Here is a 21,200-nt window from a genome sequence, read left to right as displayed (position 1 = left end):
ACGTGGGAGGGATTAAAGGGTTTGATTCTTTAATTTGGTTTCTCGGTATGTGAAAATTATTACTATAGCTTTTTTTAGATAAATGATTATAGCTATAAAAAAAAGCGCTGTATTATATTAAAGTGGAAATTAAAATGGTTTCATTTAACAGCAATATAAAATAAAGTGCTGTTATTCCATTCAAATAATAGCGCTTTGTGATAAGCGCTACTGATTTGGCGCTGTTAATTAATATTTTTGTTGTAGTGCAACTTATTTAATTAATTCAATTTGATGAAGAAGTTATGGAGGGTGTTTTAGATTATAGGGGACACCAACGTTCCATTTACGAAAATGACCTCATGACTTCCCTTATCGATTAGGGAATAGAGATATGAGTAGTACAAGATATTTTCAATGCCTTGTCTAGGGATGGCAATATTAATGAATGTCCATTTACTCGTTCCACCCGCAATGTTAAGTGGATGGATACTCGAACTAAACGGGCGAGATGCAGGTGACAGATAAAGCAAGTGACGGGCCGGGACAGATACAAATGAGTAAATGACACTCGTTCCATCCATTAATCATACATTCACCCGTTTAATATATTTTCATCAAATTTTTTAATAAAATATTAAATATTCCAGAAAATATTTTTATTTCTTCTTGCATTTTTTTTTTCAAATCATTTGTTGTTATTTTTTTTTTTATATTTTTTATACAAAATAGTTTATTATGGATGAAAATGACTATATGTTAGTTTTGATGTAATTTTTTTTAAATATAAAATATTCATCCTTTAGTCACCCGATCCACCCGTTTTGGGTTGATGCGGATGATGGGTTAAGCGGTGACGGGTGGCTGCAGGTGCAGCGAATTGATAACGGGTGGATGCAGGTGCAACTCCACCTGATCCGAATCCGGTCAATTGCCATGCCTATCCTTATCTTCAATAATATTTTATTTTTGAAATTTAATTATTGTTAATCAATGGAAGGAATGTTGCCCAAAAGGTCCCGTTTTAAATACAAAGTTTTAATTCAAGGTAGTTCTTGATAACATCAAACCAATACAATACTACGGAGCAAATTTGATTTGTTCCGGGTAGGTTTTCTATTATTTTGTTTAGGTATTGGGTTTGGACTTTCGAGTATTATTCGGTGAGGTTGAAGAGTTTATCTTGTATCGCACGACTTGTCATTTACCATTATAGTCCACTCACCAAGTTTTCTTGCAACCGGGGTTTGGTAGTTTGAGGTTAGACTGTAGTATCTTTGTTTTCTTCGATTTTGTTTCTTTACCTTAGAGTTTGTATTTCATCCGAAAGGATGGGTTAAGCACTTAGACAGTTCACCTACTCCGTAATTTTATTTTCTTATATAAACAAAAAAGGTACTATGGAATATTTTACAAATTGACCTAAAAATAAAGTACTTTTTGATAATTTTGCCACTATATATCTACAAATTAAGATGATTTTTGTTTCCAACTCACGAAATTGGTCGAAGATGGACAAATCAGTCACATTCACAATTAATGACAGATTAATAGATTATAGAATCCAAGTCCTGACAAATTAGAAATTTAGATTCCAAGCACACAACCTAAACTCAAAAGTTCGTCTTCTCTCTCCCACACGGCCACACAGCGATAGAAGGAGAAGAAAACAAGGAGACAGAAAGTATCGTCCAATCAAAACGCTTGATTTGATCCCCAAATTGAGGTTATCATCTTTTATGGGAGTTTTTTCGTTGAAACAATTGTTCGTTCCTTCCATAGTTGGTTCACTGTTTATTATTGATAGCCAACATACATAGTCGCACACCAGGTGTTTGACGAAATGCCTGAACGATGGTCTCATTGATTGCACCTTCTTTTACAGTTTGCCGTCAACCCGTTTCGTATTTGAACTCCCCCAGTTGTTTCCCCGTCGTTTTTGTCATTAACCCATTAAAATTGGAACACCCACTTCGCTCAAAGAGTAACCAATTGAAGCAGAAGAAGCAGTTGAATCAGTTGTTGTTTGATTTTTCTGGGTTTTATAGGGTTGTGAGAAAGTGTAGGAATTGGGAAGGTGAAGAAACTGACCCTGCTTTGGAGCTTGAAGTTTTGGAATTCATGAAAAATTCAAAAAAACCCCATATGTTTCCCAATAAAAAGGAGCTGATTGATGCTGGGAGAGGGGATTTGCTTGATGCAATTGTGAAGAGTGGTGGGTGGATGACTGCAGGATGGGGAGATGAAGATGAGAATGAGGTTAGTGAAGATGGGTTAGCCAGTAATTTGGGGGTTTTGTTGGAAAAGTATGGTCAAAATGGTGCTGAAAGTGGGAAAAGAAGTGGGTCAGATGCCAATGGACATAGGCCTTTTGATGGAAGTGGAACTTCCTTTTTGAGAAGTTCTTCGCCGCCGGCTTCATCTTCAGGTCGACCAATGTGAGAACTTTCTCCTGTTTTGCACTTTTTAGACTCTTTTGCTTTTATTATATTCTGTCCCATTTCTAAGAATCAACTCAGAAAAAAAAATTATCACCTTAAAGGTTATGTTTTTTTCTGTATGAAAGCTATGTCTTTTGGTAAATAGTGGTAGTGTACTTGTTTATGTTATATACTTGTGAATCAAATTTGGCTATTATCAGCAAGAACAAATTTTTATTGTGCAGGGTTTTGTCAAACCTCAGATTTTAGAGATGGAGAGAGCTAGGGACATACCCCTATAACCCTAACGTAGAACTTTTTGTGTGCAGGGAAATGGCTGTAGATGATGAGAGTGGGATTGAGGGAATATTGCAACGATTGGAGAGGCAGAGAAACCTGAGTTTTGGTTTGAAGTCGGGGAAAAATGGTACTTCTGTAGATTATGTCAATGAAGATATTGACAGCAAAGATCAAAACAAAGGAATGAGGAAGGATGTGGGTGAGTTGACTTTGTTTCTGATCTTTTTCCGTTTTGGCTAATTGATTGCTATTATTGTTCTACTATATGTAGAAATCTAAGTTGTTATTACCTCTGTCATCTCATGGTTTTTATTTCTTCATTCTATGATCCAATGAATTAGCATCACTTATGTTAATGAATTCAGTTCATGGGTGAGTACTGAACTCTTGCAACAATTTCTTTTTTCAATGTATTGTCTTTCTCCTGTAAGCCGGAGTCTTTCATTTCCTGTGAATATTACCCTAATCCTGTGACTTTACCCTAAATCCGGAGTCTTTCATTTCCTGTGAATATTACCCTAATCCTGTGACTTTACCCTAAATGATTGTTGTGGAAATTGCATCTTGTTGAATGTCATTTCCTATTCAGTCAAAGATTTTAAAATATTATTGACATGTAGTTCTTACATCATAACAGACAGTTGGCATCCTCAAAGTGAACACGGGTCATTAAGCCACGATAGACCTATGATCAGTAGCAATGGGTTGAACAGATCATATTCCAATAAATTTAGTAGTTCCTTGAAGACGGATGCTTGGAGAACATGGAGTATTCAGAGGGCGGGCTTTTCAGACACAGATTTTGAAGGTATTGTGATCCTTATCCCACCGGGCAGGTATTCTTCCAGACTTTTATTGTGTTTATTGTTCTATATAGTTCCTAAATCGTCTTCCTGTCATATGCTCAGCTGGTGAAATTGACTTAAGCGAAAACACTAAACGAGGGACAGTGGACAAGTCAATGGATGACATTTTTGCAGTTACTACTGATATTGAGGGAGCTCAAGACGAGACAAAAGGTTTAGATCCGAACTATCTAGAAATCACACAAGGTGATCTGAAATCTCGTCTGCAGCATCTTGAAGGGGAACTTTCATCAGTACTTCGATCACTAAGGTCAAAGACCACCAACTATTCTGGAAAGGTATGTTATTTAACTATATAGTAGCTTTATGGTCTTTAACCTTATTTTACATTTTACATTAATGTTTTGGGAATCTCGTATATGGAAAGGTACAGACTACAGATACATATATAGTATAGTGAGTACACATGTTGGAGCTTTGGTTGTTTGTTTTCTTTTAGAGAAAACTTCAACACAGGCTTATCTGTTGGATTTCTGCCCCTCTTGTGTGTGTTTACTCTAGGTACCTTTACTTTAATTTGCTTCCGTGTATTCTAGTAGTCAGTATTAGTTTCGCTGCTTACAGGTGCTTTCTATTTTCACAAAACCTCTTAGTAGTATTGACTATCTAGTACCGGCAAATTAAGGTAACGTTGCCCACATGTAAATATTCCTGAAACGCCATCTACAGCTAGATCTACATTGGTGTGTTGTCTTGGTATTGATTAGTTGGAAATTAATAGTAAAGTTGAATCCTACTATAAGGGGGGAAATTAAGGAAAATAACATTCATTTCTTAGCTTTTGCCAGCTTTATCAGACCTAAATGGCAACTAGTAAAAGAATACAATCAATTTTTTTCCCGGATGTGGCATATTCTTTGTTTATAATTGTAACTTTAGTTAGGTATAGTTTGGTGATGTAATTGAGCTAATAATTGAGGTTCATACCAGAGTAGGACCATTTAAAGAATTAATTACCTTTGAATGCTGGAATTACCATTTGCAATCACATTTGTTTAGGGTGAGAACTCAGAACTACAATTTAAAATCCAGTTACTTGGCTCCTTAGCCAATCTGCTTTCTCTCAGCTACTCTTTTGTTCCCTTTGGCTGTTATTTTCCCTCACCATTGTATTCAGAATGGCAATCTTCCTCCATCACTCAAACAAACTGTATTAAAGCTCCATCACTATTCCTTTTAAAAATGATCTAATATCAATAATGGTAGTCTATACACACTACGGTGAGAGGATTTTAATGGGGGTGAAGAATCACTTTCAACAATTGATAGGTCCATTTTCTTTTCATGACCTTATTCTTTGAAGTTGCCAACTTTTTTATATGGACCAGTGGATCAACTTTAGAATTTATCTTTAGTGAGAAAATGGGAAAAGGTTAGAAAAAAAATAATTGTAATTGACTTTTCCTATTCTCTCCTCAATTTTCCAAGACTTGTGGAGTTGTGGGTAATGGACCTCCGGCCTACCTTTCTCAAGGTCTCATCTACACCCCCCCCCCCTCTTTGGTTTCGCTCCTACACCTTTCACCCCCCTTGTCTTTCAAACCGTTTTCTTTCTCCTTCACCATCCTTCCCTTTCTCCCCCCTCTTTGGATCCATTTCATCCCCTTCGCCACCCTTCTTCGCTGCTCCTTCCCTCCTTACCTTGTTTAACACCTCAATATTTGCTGTCTAGATTAAATATTATTAGAAATTTAGTAAACAGGTAAACAATGACAAGAGGTTAAAGGAGGGTGGGGTTGTGAGGAGCAAAAGGGAGATATAAATGGTTAAGGACAAGGTGCCTATATTGGGGGGGTCAAGTGAGGATTTTTTTTTTTCCTATCTTCTCTATCTGAAAAGAGTTTTCCAGTTTTTTTCTTATCTCAAATGATCTTACTTCGTAAGAGAATTTCTTACTGGCTATTGATATTGGATTTAAAAATTAAAAAGTAGCTGCCAATTTCCAATTATAGACAAATTTCACCCGTCCATACTTTGCATTGTATTAAACCAAAATTCCAATCCTCTAAATTAGGTGAATCTCTAGTTTTAACTTAATGGTGGGAACTGGGGAGTGTTCTAAAATATAGTTGAACAAGTAAATTAAAGTCGTTAGTTGTTACATAAGTGACATATTGGACTTGTTTGTGGAGGTATTCTGCATTCATGTGGTGTCTGTTATCAACTAAATTGAAAGAATTGAGAACAAGTAACTTTCATCTTTAGGATACATAGAACTCGATAAAAAATAGTCTCACTAGTCACCAACTAGTCCGTTACTTTTTATTTAGCATGATGTTATACACCCGTCAATTGTCTTCTAGGGTCTACAGGGTCTATAGGGAACACGCAATTTAGAAGGTGGACCTGTGCACCACGGTTCATAGTCCACAGATTGATAGGGAACAACTTCTTATGATAACCATTGGTTCAATGTTGCTTGTCTCATGGAACCTGTAAACTGGTTAGATGGATCTCTCTGCTATGCATACCATCTCAAGAATATACTCTTTATCAGATTACAAGGTTGCTTTCTATCTAGAAATTTGGAGATTGCATTTGTTAGTCTGCGTGCATTAATTTGACTCTTCATACCCCATTTTTCTTGGAGGCTTCATGAGAGGGACTGGATTAGTATGGTGTAGTGATTGATAATGGTAGAAGATGGCCGTTCGTTCAACTCTTTGCTAACCTTTCACTTGCTTTTTAGGCGTTTAAGCTTTGAGTAGTTACTAATTATGTAATGGTCGCAAGCTTAACAGTGAGAAACAGGTCAATACAATTGTAGCTTTCGCAAACAGTTGTTGCTTTGGCCTACCTCGACGCTGCAGGTTGTAGTGACTCTGCTTATAAAGCCAGAATCCTTGAATTGGTGTTAGACTGTTAGTTACTCTCAGAAGTCTTGTGGGCTTTTTTTCAACTTTTGGTGTGTGCCTGTGTGGTACTAGTGATTGGCATGAATCCTTTAAGTGAACTTTAGAAATAGTGCTACTCTCTTTTCTCGAAGTGAATGTTACTACTTTGGGATGTCCCAACTGATAAAGAGAGGGTACGAGTTATCTACCATTTCGCCTATAATGCTCTTCATTTAAATTCAGTCCATTTAATATCTGCATATATAATAATCAACCTCCCTACTTTTTGCCTAGGGTGTTTTTGCCTAGTCATATTTCTCACTTTTTTTTTCTTTTTTCTTGTCAACAATTCATTTTGAAACAAGTTCTGTCTTCAAATTGTGTAACACTTACAAGGGCTTATTTAGAATACTTTTCCACAACAAGTTTACTTACTGGTAGATCCTATCTCTGATTTCCATGTCAGGCTAAGGAGCAGCTTTCCGGAGACTTGAGGCAACTTTCTGATGTTTCAGAGTTCCAGGAAAATGATATGATGACTGCGCAGGACAAATTGAGGACACTACGTGCGAAGCTAGCAGTATTAGAAGGGAAAATGTCACTTGCAATAACGTAAGCGTGCACCCCCCCACCCCCATCCCGCCCTGGTTTCCCTTTTAAATTTTCCCTACCTCTTTGTTTTCGGAGTGGTGGGTGGAGAGTTTGTAACCAAGGATGTCATGGTAATTTTTTTTTTTATCATAGGGCAAAGAGGCACACATGTTCTTTCTGTCTCATTTACCTGAGACTTCATGTCCTGTCGGTCAGACGCCATATGGTATCACCTTATATAACCAAACACAACCTTCTTGGATGCCACTTTTACCAGCTAGAAATTCCAACTAATTGATAGTATTGTAGACTTTGTTTCGTGCCTCTAGGAAGTGATGTGGTCACTCTTGTCAGCAGTGAGTCACCATCATACTATTATGATGAACTGGTAGAACAAACTTATAAACTAACACCATGAGTGTCTGGCTTTTTTTTCTTCTCCTTTCTTTCTTATATGCTTGATAATCAAATTTATTATTGATATATTGGTGTTTTAACTGCAGGGATGCTAAGAATATATTGGATGAGAAGCAAAAAAGGATTAATGATGCTCGTAGAGCTCTCCAACTTCTTCGTACTGTCTGCATAGTTTGGCCTAATTCTGGATCAGAGGTGCTGCTGGTAGGCTCCTTCGATGGGTGGGCCACCCAGGTTTGTATTTACATCTCTGTACTATGCATTGGACAGTCAGTTTTCTATCAGATGCAGCATTCCTAATGTTAACTGTCAAGTTGTCTAGATGAAAACAGTGCTACTTTTTGAATCAACTCTAACTGGTCAGTGGTGTATTCTATTGTCTAGATGTGATCATTTTGATCCTTGTGATCACGAATTACAACTGAATAGAATTATGTATACTGCTCAGTGGTGTATTCTATTGGTACTTTCCTGTTGCTGAAAACACTGAAATAAAAAAGAATATTTTTTGGATATGAGGCTGGGGAAAAGGGTGAAAAGGGCGTATATGGCATTTTGCATACATTGACAACATCGTCTAGTCATAGTCTGCCATGATAATCTTGATGTATATTCATGTAAATATGGTTCTGAAAGAATATTGGTAAATCAGTCACCAGTTTGGATCATGAGCCCTAGAGTAACATCACTATAATGATACTTGAGTGGGTTTGCAAGGATGAATTGCATACTCTGAAACTCTTTAAGTTGGTTGGTTAACTGATATATTGCAAATGAATCGCAGAGGAAGTTGACAAGGTCAAGTAATGGCGTTTTTTCTCTGTCGTTGAAGCTGTATCCCGGAAAATACGAGGTCAATGGCGCTATAATTCCAATGCTTTAGGCTCATTCTCACCCCCCCTTTCTCTCTTCCAAAAGAAAAAAGTTAGAAAAGTTAAAACAAAATTCTGACTATTTTTGTATGTTGTTTTTCTGTATGCACATGACAGATAAAGTTCATTGTTGATGGCGTTTGGAAAGTTGATCCCCTTCGTCCAGTAGTTAACAACAATGGTTTCGAGAACAATCTTCTTACGATTGATTGAAGTGCGGATGAGAAGAGCTAGGATAGCAATTGGTCCATTGATGTTAGCAATTTATTTATTTGAACAAAAAGGAGAGCGTAGAAACTCAAGAAAGTAGGGAAGCTTCGATCGTATATTTGGAACTGATGCAAATACTAACAAGACAAACTGCTACCATTCCCATTCAGTAGGAATTAGCCTTTGATGCTTGTACATTCTACAACTCATGTCATTCTCTTACATTAAGAGTTAGGATAAAGAGTGTTATACCACAATTTTCCCATCCTGGTATTTATTTATTCGTTGTATCCTAGTTCCTGCTTCTCTGCGTGTCTATGTATCTGGATATGGTTTATATGCCTTATTGAACAATACCTCACTTTTGGTTCTACTTCTTCATCTGCTGAGTTTGAACTTATTTGACCATGTATAGCTGAATGGTAACAAATTAGTAAATGACGGTCATCAGAAAATGAGCCCATATATGGCAAGAACTCATAAGCCATTTGGTAAGCGTTCTAAGTAGACCTGTCAAACGGGTCGGTCGGGTTGGGTTGTGAAAAATTATTTGCGGGTTCGAGTTATTTCGGGTCGGTCCAGTGGCGGACCTTGAACGGTTTTATTAGGGGGGCCGGTAGAAAAAAATTAAGCATTATACTATATAATTATACAATTATACACAAATTTTAGGAGGGCCGTAACTAAAAATACACTACAAAATTTTTCGGCCGGGGGGACCAGACCCACCCCAGCCATCACAAAGATCCGCCACTGGGTCGGTCACTTTTGGGTTCGAGTTATTTCGGGTCGGTTACTTTTGGGTTCAGGTTTACAAGTGCTTGTTCAAGACCCAGAAATTTCGGGTTCTGGTCGACTCAGATTTTAAAATGCGTATTATATTTTTTATTAATTTAAGTAATAAATATACAAAATATGCGCAAAAATTAAAAAATATCATACACAAGTTTATATTTAGTCAAATTCAACCATAAAATGACGTATAATTCAAATTAAAATCATATTATAACCAACAATAATAAAAACGTCTTTACTATGCTTAAAGTTCTTCATAAACTCATTTATTACTTTAAGCACAATGATTTTCAACCAGTCGGGTCAAAAACGTGTTCAGTTGGGTTTTAACCCATTACTTTTCGGGTTGCTCGGATTCGGATAAAATCGGGTTATGGGTCACAAATTCTTGTTCAAGATCCAGTACTTTCGGGTCGGATCAATTTTTGACGGATCTAGCTCTAACTTCATTTGCCATGATAATGGAAATTCACTCTCAAAGTCACAAACATGTGATTTTCTTCATACTTTTTTATTTATTTATTTAAGTTGCGAAAATCTATGAAGAAATGACTTATTTGGGGATTGTCTAACATAAACATGACGATTTTCTTCACAAAGATAACATCGTTGCTAGCATTTATACATGTCTGCTAAATGGCATGTCAAGTTAAGAGCCAATTTTAAACCAAAAGGGAGTTTTTGTTGATTACACAACACCCAAATTTTCTTTCTCAATCAAAGTTATCAAACAATTACAATTTCATGAAACCAGGTGGCCTCAAATTTCTATTTCCCACCTTGGTCCTTGTCGCGATATACGGAAGAGACCACGTTAGCATTGGTAATACGACTAGCTCACTTCTTCAAGTGTGAGTCTTAAGAGCAAAAGTGAAGCCACTTCCACAGTAAACCCTCGATATCAGGCTTCTATCTTCAGGTAGAACCAACTGGGGAGCAGTGTGATCACTTGTACTATCCAAACCAAGCTGACCATGTTCGCCCCAACCCCAAGTGTATACTTGTCCATTTTCTGCGGTTGTAACACAAAATTCTCAACTTATGGCGGGAAACAGATAAATCATGTGAGTTCGGTGAAACTAGAAGAAAAACCTGCCTGTCACTATAGCTGAGTGCTCAGCTCCAGCTGCAATATGTACAACTTTCTTCCCAACGAGGCCACATACTTTTGACAGACTCGGTTCATCTGAAACGAAAGTTAACAAAACAACCCTGATATTGCAGATTGCAGTAGCAGTGAAACAAATAAATACGACAGGAAGAAGATGAGAATATGTGTAAGCTGAAAAATAATGATTTTATTTTGCAAGACAAGTTCTCAATTTCAAACAACTTGGATTACTCTAAGTTTTCTAAGAATTCTGCTTTTATGCTCAAGTTTAACAAAAAAAATACCAATTTTGTAAAAAAAACTATACCAGTAGCAGACAGAGAAATAGTATTCCCTATATCACATACGGAGTGGTATAAGCAATTACAGCTTCTAGGATGCTAATCGGAATTCAATAAGCTCTTTGAGCAATTTACATTACAGCCCATGACGTTCAATTAAAATCTTCTGAACTTTTGCGTCAAACAGAAGCCCAAGTCAAGAAATATCATCTTACATTCTTACTAATCTACTATGATTCGTGAAGTTCGATTAAAACTCTAATGAACTTATTGCAAGTCAATCAAAATTTCTGGCCAGGTAAAGGGCTAGAAATATAATCTACAACAAAGACGAATAGGGTTCTTGGACTTCTTGCAAAATCGCATAATCCAATTGGATATGCAGTCAATAATACTCACGTACCAGATGAATTATTATGGCGGGTCATCTTTTGAGGTTCACTGAGCACTCCGTGGTGACTGCCTCCAAGCATAAAGACTTCTCCTTCGCCTGTTAATTAAAGTATCCAATTAAGCTAACCTCACAATTAGCAAATAGCTGATCAAATAACAAAGCAGGTTTAATATTTTACTTGTTAATACCAAGGCGTGATTCCAACCAAGAGCAGCTTGCTCAAAGCTAAAAGCCGAGGGTATAGACTGAGGAATACAAACGTTCGAACTGCTACTGCTGAAACCTCTTCCCCAAGTGTAAAGACGGCCATCAGCTTAAGATCAAAACACAGAATATTAGAGGTTTTATTCATCAGAGTGTTCTATGGACAGTTTCTACATTCCACACAAGATGAAGAAAGTCCATTTCACCTGACAATGCAGCACTTTGATCTCCATTTGCAAGAATGTCCACCACTTCAGCATTTTCAAATCCAGAACATACCACAGGAACACTCACCAGCTTTATTTTATCCTCAGAAATACCCAACTGACCGCGCTTGCCGGATCCAAATCCATACATGACCTTGTCTCCTGAATTGCCTGCAACAATAAATTTCACTTTCATGATTTGATACACAACTTGAAGATTAAATACAGGTTGCGTAATCTGGATTTCAACTTCTTTCAGAGCTAGTCTTATCATCACATCTTAAATCTCAGGAATTTGCTAAAAGATAAACAGTAAACATGGACGAGAATAAACTTCCAAATTACGATTACCTTTTGATAGTACCAATGAATGTCGCATGCCACAAGCTACCTGCTCAACGTGCTTAGAGTTGAAAAATGAAACTTCGATTGGGGAACTGTAGGACTTAAAATCTCCATGGCCCAACTGACCAAACGAGCCATCCCCACAAGTGAAGAGGCATCCAGAATCTGAAGGAGTTAGTTTGTACCAATAGAGCAACACATAACGATAATACACGTTTAAATCCAGCACTTATCACCTCATAAAACTTAAGCATCTAATATCAAAGAGACAAGTTCCATCAGACCCCGCAGTACAGCAGGTCAGCAGGTATATAATAATTTACTCCAAAGAATTCCACTTCAAGTTCATTTGTCCATTTGGGAAACTTGTTTTTGGCACCGGAAGTGAGGGCAATGACATGGGAAATTTGTCCAATGCCAAAGTTGAATGCAAATGCTCCATGACAGATTCCGGAAATGTAAGGATTTCGCGTCTTTTAATCTGCCTCACTGAAACTATTACTACAATTACCCGTGCCAGATGCTTGATACTCATGCCATGTTATTGGATACTAGTACATGCTCAATTTAGACCACTGACAACTGAACTTTAAGGAGAACAATCAATTCCCTAAATTGGGAGACATATTTATGCGCAATACTAATGATAGTCTATTCATTATTCACTTTAGTTTACAATTACTCAACCGCAAATTACAAATACGAATCATCAACGAGTCAAAATCTCGGATACTCAATCAAATGCAAACACAAGCATGCCATATTAGCACTATCAAGAAACTTGCCAATTGAATTGCAACTTACACAACACCCATTTACAATATCTATTCAAATGAACAGAAATATTTCATACCTAAAAACAAACAACATTGAATTTATTAACTCAGAAAATATAACATAAGTAGTAGATACAAACCTGAAACAAAACCAGAGTGATTCCAACCAGCAGAAACATGGGAAATATTGAAGCTTGACAATGAAGCAACAAGTTTAGGGAACGAGCAATTAGGCATAATCTGATCATGACCCAATTGCCCAGATGATCCTCTACCCCAACTCAGCACCTTCCCACCTGCATACAGCAAATTACAAAAATACACTTCAATTGAAAACCCTACAAAAACGAAATTGATGAAAAAGATTGGATTTTTCTGGTACCAGAAGTGAGAGCAATGACATGGGCACCACCGCAAGAGAGGACAGAGATTGGGGCGAATGAGGAGAGAGAATTGGAGAGGTTGATGAGAAGTTGAGGGGTAAGTTCGTCTTTTAAGTTGCCAGTTCCAAGTTGTCCTTCTGTTCCTGCCCCCCAACTCCATAGCTCTTGTTGCTTTGGTTCTATATCCTTTTCTTGTTCGTGTTCTTCTTGTTCGGTCTTTTTCTGGTTTTTGAGCACTCTTTCTCGTTCTTCCATTGATGTTTTCTTAAGACTGGTTTTGGGTTTGATTTCATTTCATTTCATTTCATTTCAACTCCAGTTTTCTATTCGGCTAATGTCAGTACTGATTTTACCCCTTTGCAATTCACTTTGACTTTAAGTCTTTAACGAGCCTTTCCGAGTTATCAAATGACATTTTTGTAAATAATTGATAATTTTATTACGAAAATGCCATTGTGAGTTAAAATACAGTGACATGTCATCAAATGTGGATCACATGTACGGTTATTATTGTATTTTCATAACACATCAACAACTATATAATATACAATCAACAACTCACAATATACAATAAGCTTCTACTAATAAACAATCTACAACTATAAATATACAGTCAATCACTTACCAATAAACCAGTGGCGGAGCCACGGTGCCCTCAGTGGGGTCCTTGACCCCACTTGAATTTATTTTTTTTTTTTTTTTATAGTTAAAATTTCAATTTTTTTTAAAAAAATAAATAATTTTAGTGAAAGTTTCATCAATTTTTAAATAGTGACCCCACTATCTCAAATTTCTGGATCCGCTACTGCAATAAACAATATTGTATTTTAGTAATTCATCAGCAATCATAAAATACACAGTCAACGACAAGTGGTATACAATCAACACCTAGTAATATGCAGTCAATAACTACAAATATACCGTCAATACCTACAAATATACAGTCAACACTTAACATTATACCATATATAATTTTCGGGCAAAATATTTACGAAAATGCCATTTGATTGGAAATTTTTTCCAATCACTGAGATTAACTCGGAATTTCTCGACTTTAACAGTGTGTTTGGGAAATGAACTATTTTGTTTTGTTTTTTGAAGTGACAAGGTCACAAGGATACGAAACATTTCACAGATGTACTCCCGAAACTAGGTTCGTTTAGGCTCCATTTGGTTGGATATAAAATATTTTCCGATTTTTTCATTTTCAATCATTTTATGTTGTACGGAGTAATAGTTTTCCATAACTCCCTCGAGGGTAAAAATCAGTATGTATCAGTTTCGTCAATCAAAATAGTTTTGGTTGTATAAAAATCACGATTTAAGAGTGGGAGGGAAGAGCAAGGAATTCCTACCGCCAAACTAAGCCCCTTACTTGATATAGATCAGGAACTACTCTGATGCATAGTGATGGGAGTATGTACAAACATCGGGGACTCTGTACTTTGGCTAGATTTGAATCTTTGTTGTCGAAGTGGACCAAAGGATAGTTTCTCATCAACATTCAAGAATGGAGATTATGAAAAAAAAAAAATACCGAGACTTCATATGTAATTACATGACATCTGTGGATTACATCAAAAACTTCACAGTTCAGGCATCAGAGAAACTAAAACCAACAACACAGCAACTAAAAATTTGTAATCTTACACAAGAATGAGGGCAAAGGAAGCTCAACAAAATCGAAAAAGCTCGAATAATATACATGAATCTCTATTACAACTAAAAGAGATCATCATAAGCAACAATTTCTCTGGCCTTAAATGGGGCATCCAACACAGAACTAGTACTACTGCTAGCATTGGGGTTAACAATGGCTGAACTCAACCTATTCCCCCTTCCATGTCTACTCAATGGCGCCTCCCCCTTCAACAGCTTCGACGTGTTTGCATTCGGGCTCACACTCTCATTCCGACTCTTTCTCTCCCTTTCCTCCCCAACTCCTGCTTCTCCATTCATTTCACTTGCCCACATCACTTGTACCTGTTAAACCATACCACAATACCAATCTCAGTTCCAATTCAAAAATTTCGACCTCATATGATCACCAAGTTCAACTACATTTTGAGTCATTTAGCTTACTTTTAATTGCATCAAACCATTTCCAATTTAGGTCACATCACTTAAATAGTTAAATCTGTAACCAATTCATGTAACATTAATCTTTATTTAAAAATTAAAACTTGAACCACATATCCTTGAAAAACCCGAAACGTATATAATTGGTGCGGACAAGTGTTCTCTTTGCCTCATTCTTATGGCTTATTCTTTATTCTTGTTAAAATCATACCAAACCAGTAAAATCCAGAACATACAAGGAACAATCATAAACTAGAAATATCAAATCAAACCAGGCCAAGAGAATAGAGCTTTAATCTCCTTGATAAAGCTCAAAACAGCTCAAGAATTTGCTGCCATATACTCAACAACTACCCTTAAAGTATCTAAACTCTAAAACCCCGGAATTTCTTGGATCAAATCATACAAACAAAGAGGGAATGCCCAGTTCAAATTGAGAAATGGAAGACCAAGAATTTACATGAATCTCATCAAATGAACTCAAAAACATTCCAAATTCGGAAACCCAAATAAAAATCCAAATTAGGAAGCTGAAAAACAATAATTAAAAGAGAGAGAAATACGCGGTGGGAGTCGATGGAAATGCCGAAGGAGGGGTCAAGGGAGGCGGAGATTGCTGAATCAGCGGCGGATTTAGACCGGAAAGAGATAAAGCCGACACCTTGTTGGTCTATCCGGATCCGAGATATGGGCCCGTATATTTCTAACCTAGACTTGAGGTCCAACACTGAGCAGCCATCTTGGAGCCCAATCACCACAACTGCTGGTGGTGGGGCTGGTTTTTCTTTGGGTGGTTCTTCTACCAGAGGAGGTGGTGGTGGCGGCATAGGGCGGCGCCGCTTTGGGTAGGAGTATGGGACATGGCGGGAGTTATTGTAGGGTTTATCTCTCTTTCGGCTCATGGCTAGTTGAGTCTACTAATTAATGTGGCTTTGTTTGGTGGGAAATGGGAATGTAGCGTTTGTATCTGCGTAGCAAATAGAGAAACTTGAAACTTGAAACTTGAAAGGGATTGTCCTTTTTGCGGACTGATCTGTTGTATTTTGGCAACGCTTACATCATTTAAAGAAATGTCCTTTCTCAACTTAGGGTAAAACGAGTGAATGATTTCAAAAATCATTCTATCAAGACGAGGTCAACGTGTAAATCGCGAAAATATGACACTGGTAAGAAAATTATTTGATCGATCTATCCTTTTTATTATTTTCTCGATTATTTTGTCAAAACTAGTTGCTAATGGTTGATTTAACTGATACGACAAATGTATACAAAAAAATTTAAGAACAAATTAACAACATTAGAAATCTAGAAGACTAGAATACATAAAATTATGTTTCATTTACATATTGCCCTTATTGTGCAACTCTAGACCAAACACAAATCACCTTGTTTGATAAATAGCTTTTCATTGGCTTAATTAACGTTTGTCTTTTTAATTTGGACAATTATTCAAAATTATGTTTGTTTAAAGGCTTTAAACCAAAATGAAAAAGTTGTTTAGAGTAACTCTTAAATCTAAAAGTGGTTATTACTTTATTAACATCGATTTTATTAGACAAACAGTAAAACATAAGAAGTCAAACAAAAAAATCAATGTAAATAACAAGTCAACCGAACAAGTAAATCGGCCAATAACCAATCCTCCGCCCCATGTCCGGTCCCCCACCAGAATACCCCCACCAAATTACCACTGGCAATCAAAATCAAAATACCTTTCCAAAATTATCACTGATAACGGTGAGAAGTGAAAACTTCTTCCAAATCTTGAAAAACCCCAGAAATTCCACTCATCAATGGCGTCCAGTATCCCAGCAAGCAACGCCCTTACCTTCTCTTTCCTCCATAAACGAACCCAATTCCTCACGCCCTCAATAACCCACTACAAACTTCACACCCCTAACCCACTCCCTCCTCTAACCCTCCAAAAGGGCACTCCCCATTTCTCCCTTAACCCTCTTTTTCTCTCTCCTCCCTCCACCCTAAGGGCACCCGCAACAAAGAATTCAGAAAATACACTAATAAACAACGAATTAAATGTCACAAATATTGGGGAAAAACCCTTAAAAACAGTTTTGTGGGTGTTGTTTTGGACATCCGTTTCTCTTGCTGTTTTCGCCTTCTCTAAAGATGCCAAGGCAGCTGTTGTTTCCGTTGTTGCCAGTGATTCTTCCATTAAAGCTTCGAGCTTTGGTGTTAAAGTTGCGAGCTTTATGAGGGGTTCTGGTTGGGCTGATGAAGTGATTGTTTTTGCTCTTGCTACTCTTCCTGTGATTGAGCTTCGTGGGGCTATTCCTGTTGGTTATTGGATGCAACTTAAACCTACTTCGCTCACTGTCTTATCCATTTTGGGGTGAGTTATTGTTGATTTGTGTGCTTAATTTTATGTTAATTGTGTGATTGTTGTTTTTAATTTGTAATGTTTTCGCTTAATTGGTGAATTATCTTTCAATTTATGAGTAGTAGTATCATTTTGGCTAGTTGTGTGCATTGTGATTTCTGTGATGCAATTGCTGAGTTTTAGTGTAAGGTTGTCCAATTCTTTGATGCAATTGCTGTGTTTTAGTGTAAGGTTGTCCACTTCTTTGATGCAATTGCTGAGTTTCATGGTTCTCCAGTACCTGAAATAGTGTCCATAGGTTTGAGTGTGGAATTGAGAGAATTGCTTAGTTTGGGTACTACCTGTGGCTGCAAGTTAACTAAGATTGGCTAGGAGTTTGGAAGAGGTATTCCGAGACTCGGAATTGAATTCTTGTTTGCATCGTTTCCCTTTCGGGACTCGGTATGTAGTGATACGCACATTCCCACAACAGCAAGTCAGCAACAAGAACAGAAGACTTGGTTTAGATTGAGAAATTGTTTAGTTAGGGCAATGCAGAAGTTCAAGAATAGAAAAATAATTGTGTAAATTTTGGTGATTGAACCATTTTTTAGGATGACAATGGTGTGGGATTGGTAATACTTTTGTGTTTAGATAGAGGCACATCAGAGAACTTTTATCAGTAGCTACCATATTCGACTGAGTTATTCATGACCTGATCTATCATGTGGTAATTTTAATTATATTAATGAGGACATCCAGGTAATACCTATATGTTTTTAGAGGTTGATCTTGCTACATTTTGAGTGAGCTTCTTATTTGTGATGTAGAAACATGCATCTTTTGCTGTCCACTATAATTAGCACATGAAAGTTTGTAATTGGAAGGAATTAAATTCAAGCCATCAATGTGGTTCATGCAAGTGTTCTGAAATGTATTGGGGAAAATTTGGCTAGTTGATAGTTGACTGATCTTATTTATGTCGTAATTGTAGGAACATGGTCCCGGTTCCTTTCATTCTACTTTACTTGAAGAAGTTTGCGAATTTTCTTGCTGGGAAGAACCGCACAGCATCAAGATTTCTGGACATGTTATTCGAGAGAGCCAAGGAGAAGGCTGGCCCGGTGGAAGAGTTCCAATGGCTGGGTTTGATGTTATTTGTTGCAGTGCCTTTTCCTGGTACTGGAGCGTGGACTGGTGCTATCATTGCTTCAGTGCTGGACATGCCATTCTGGCCTGCTATAACAGCAAATTTCTTCGGTGTGGTTGGTGCTGGACTTCTTGTCAATTTGCTAGTGAACCTTGGTCTCAAGTATGCTATTATAACCGGTGTTATCCTATTTATTGTTTCAACATTTATGTGGAATGTGCTTCGGAGTCTTAAAAAGTCTCTGAACTAAGTAACCTAACTGTTTTCAAATTCTATCATCTATGCCCACTCATCTTTCTTGTATGGCATCTTTGCTGACCTTTCCTTCAACCCTACAAAAGTACAGACAGTAGCAGATCAATTCTTTCTCGGTTTCATCCTACCTTGTGAATGTTTTCTGAAATTATGAGATGATGAGAAACAAATTGGTCTTGTTTTTGCCATTCAACAACTATCTTCAAAGTTGTTGTCCTTATAACAGATAGAGCTTCAAACTACTTTTGCAAAACGATCCTGGATCTTGTTCAAGAACTGTGTTTCTGATCAGTCGAGTAAATGTATGTTCTGAGTTTTTCGAACAATGTATAGGTGATAATCAGTAAATAGTTATGTATGTCACCTGATGTTGTTTTTCTTCTGTGAGAGGCACAAACCATACAATGTGTGATTTTCTCTTTGTGAGATAGATACAGCGTATTGGACCTTGTTATGTTGTAGTTTCGTGCCTATCGCCTTTTGCAGATACAGACTAATGGTTGTCAAATCTATGGGGTTTGAGCTGGGTTCCCCATAATGATATACTCTGTACAATATACTCCTATATACGATTCATAACTTGCAGAGTTACAGCTGAAGTGGAGTTTTACTGCACACAAAATTGAAGTACGGAGTAGCTAGTTTTGACTAGTGTGACCTACCTAGCTTATGATATACAATTGGACTATAATCATACATCCAAATCAATACTCTTCTTGCAAACTTATTAATCCACTCGCCGAAGAAGGTGGAAACTCCTCATAGTAGAACCAAAAAGAAAAAAATATTACTCTTCTTTCATAAAGAAAAAGGATAAATGTGAATTTTTTCATTTTACACTCACTTTAGAAAATGAAAAATGAATAATAGTAATAATTTTCTCATTCTAACCTCAATTCATTTAGTACAACATCCAATCTCTAATCAAACATCACCTTGTTATTTAATTAGGATCGGAAAAACATACTCCCTCCGTCCCGGAATACTTGACCTGTTTTCCTTATCGGGCCGTCCCTTAATACTTGACCTGTTTCTAAAAATGAAAATATTCTAACAATATTATATTATTTCTCACTTCACCTCTATTAACCCACTTACCCCCTACTCCATACAAAAAATAATTAAAAATTCAACCCCTACTCTCCCCCAACCCCACCTCTTAACCCACCTCCCACTAACTACATTAAAATAATACCCCACTATCAACTACTACCTATTAAATTAAATAAGTCAATTCAAGTCTCTTAAACTCTGTGCCGGTCAAACCGGGTCGAGTATTCCGGGACGGAGGGAGTATGTGTTTATAGAAACGACAATAAAGTATAAGATTTTATCATATACTCCCTCAGTCTCTTTTTGGTTTTTACGTTTTCTTTTTTGGGTGTCTTAAAATGTTATTATATTTCCTTTTATATCATTACATAAATGATTTAATATTCTATCAAAATTTGTGTTAAATTATTATTTAATCCAATTAAATTCATTGAGTTATTTAATTTCTCACACATTTCTATTAGCACATTAATTTTTTTTCTCATATTCCCAATATCAGAATTTTGATAAAAGTGAAAACATTATAAATAAATGTTATTTTGCTTGTTTAAATAAAAAAATATAGAGCAATCTAAATGCACATTAAGTAGTTGTTAATAAACGTGCAAAATACCAAACGTAAAGAACAAAAAAAGACGGAGGGAGTAAAATTTTGCATCAAAAGAAAATATTAACATCGAATCGCAGCCAACCATGTGGCATCCTGAAATTGAGGCTTTATTTGGTTCAATATTATTAAAGGACGAGAGGGGAAGAGAAAAGAAACGGAAATAAAATACTTCTATATTTTTTAAGTAGCGAGGCAATTAAAGATGATCCAAATATCACAGAACTTAGAGCAAGATTAGGCCTAGTACGACTGTACGAACAATAGTATAAGTAATAGTCTTATTGAGTACTCTGTATTAACCTAAGACCTTCCAACTAAGTGGGAGATTATGACAAAAGTCTAAGCAAGAGTCTTGAAATATCAAGACTCTACTTAAAACGTTTAAAAAGTAAATTCTTTGTTAATTATGACTTTTTTTTCCCACAAGTTTGAGAAGCTTTGAATGAGTACAAAAGGTGAAATGAAAAATTAAGTAAGGCCCTGTTCTTTAGAGCTGAACTGAACTGAACTGAACTGAACTGAACTGAACTGAATTGAACTGAACTGAACTGAATGCTCCTGAACTGAACTGAACTAAACTGAACTGAACTGAACTGAACTGAATGCTCCTGAACTGAACTGAACTGAACTGAACTTGACTGAACTTAACTTAACAGAATATATTACCGAAATAAATAATAAATAATAAATAATAAATAATAAATAATAAATAATAAATAATAAATAATAAATAACAAATAACAAATAACAAA

General features: G+C 36.5%; 4 protein-coding genes across 5 annotated transcripts; 2 read left to right on the top strand and 2 right to left on the bottom strand.

Annotated features, from left to right (window-relative positions):
* The first annotated feature begins 1,466 nt into the window (after nucleotides 1–1,466).
* Nucleotides 1,467–8,862, top strand: LOC110784493 (protein PTST homolog 2, chloroplastic). Its single transcript, XM_021988953.2, has 8 exons — nucleotides 1,467–2,417; nucleotides 2,729–2,898; nucleotides 3,337–3,507; nucleotides 3,608–3,843; nucleotides 6,866–7,011; nucleotides 7,494–7,641; nucleotides 8,192–8,260; nucleotides 8,397–8,862. Exons 1-8 carry the CDS (start codon nucleotides 1,834–1,836, stop codon nucleotides 8,490–8,492), a joined length of 1,620 nt encoding a protein of 539 aa, XP_021844645.1. The 5' UTR covers nucleotides 1,467–1,833; the 3' UTR covers nucleotides 8,493–8,862.
* Nucleotides 8,863–9,914: 1,052 nt separating this feature from the next.
* LOC110784494 (ultraviolet-B receptor UVR8) lies at nucleotides 9,915–13,326 on the bottom strand. Of its 2 annotated transcripts, none has more exons than XM_021988954.2 (8): nucleotides 12,984–13,326; nucleotides 12,742–12,897; nucleotides 11,832–11,990; nucleotides 11,481–11,651; nucleotides 11,249–11,383; nucleotides 11,080–11,166; nucleotides 10,381–10,470; nucleotides 9,915–10,296 (listed from the first exon to the last, which is right to left on the bottom strand). In XM_021988954.2, the coding sequence occupies exons 1-8, from the start codon at nucleotides 13,237–13,239 to the stop codon at nucleotides 10,130–10,132; spliced, it is 1,221 nt and encodes a 406-aa protein (XP_021844646.2). In that variant the 5' UTR covers nucleotides 13,240–13,326; the 3' UTR covers nucleotides 9,915–10,129. The 2 variants fall into 2 exon arrangements, with proteins under 2 accessions (XP_021844646.2, XP_056699811.1); XM_056843833.1 differs by having other exon boundaries at nucleotides 11,481–11,642.
* A 1,175-nt stretch (nucleotides 13,327–14,501) lies between these two features.
* On the bottom strand, nucleotides 14,502–16,098 carry LOC110784500 (uncharacterized protein At1g27050). The gene is made up of 2 exons (XM_021988959.2): nucleotides 15,627–16,098; nucleotides 14,502–14,967 (listed from the first exon to the last, which is right to left on the bottom strand). Exons 1-2 carry the CDS (start codon nucleotides 15,963–15,965, stop codon nucleotides 14,707–14,709), a joined length of 600 nt encoding a protein of 199 aa, XP_021844651.2. The 5' UTR covers nucleotides 15,966–16,098; the 3' UTR covers nucleotides 14,502–14,706.
* Nucleotides 16,099–16,750: 652 nt separating this feature from the next.
* LOC110784499 (uncharacterized) lies at nucleotides 16,751–19,250 on the top strand. The gene is made up of 2 exons (XM_021988958.2): nucleotides 16,751–17,413; nucleotides 18,375–19,250. The coding sequence occupies exons 1-2, from the start codon at nucleotides 16,857–16,859 to the stop codon at nucleotides 18,778–18,780; spliced, it is 963 nt and encodes a 320-aa protein (XP_021844650.1). The 5' UTR covers nucleotides 16,751–16,856; the 3' UTR covers nucleotides 18,781–19,250.
* The last annotated feature ends 1,950 nt before the right edge of the window (nucleotides 19,251–21,200 follow it).

The sequence above is a fragment of the Spinacia oleracea genome, chromosome 1, assembly GCF_020520425.1.
Source record: "Spinacia oleracea cultivar Varoflay chromosome 1, BTI_SOV_V1, whole genome shotgun sequence".
Lineage (NCBI taxonomy): Eukaryota > Viridiplantae > Streptophyta > Magnoliopsida > Caryophyllales > Amaranthaceae > Spinacia > Spinacia oleracea.
The sequence above is the reverse complement of the archived record's forward strand: the minus strand, read 5'-3'. Positions and strand labels throughout refer to the sequence as shown.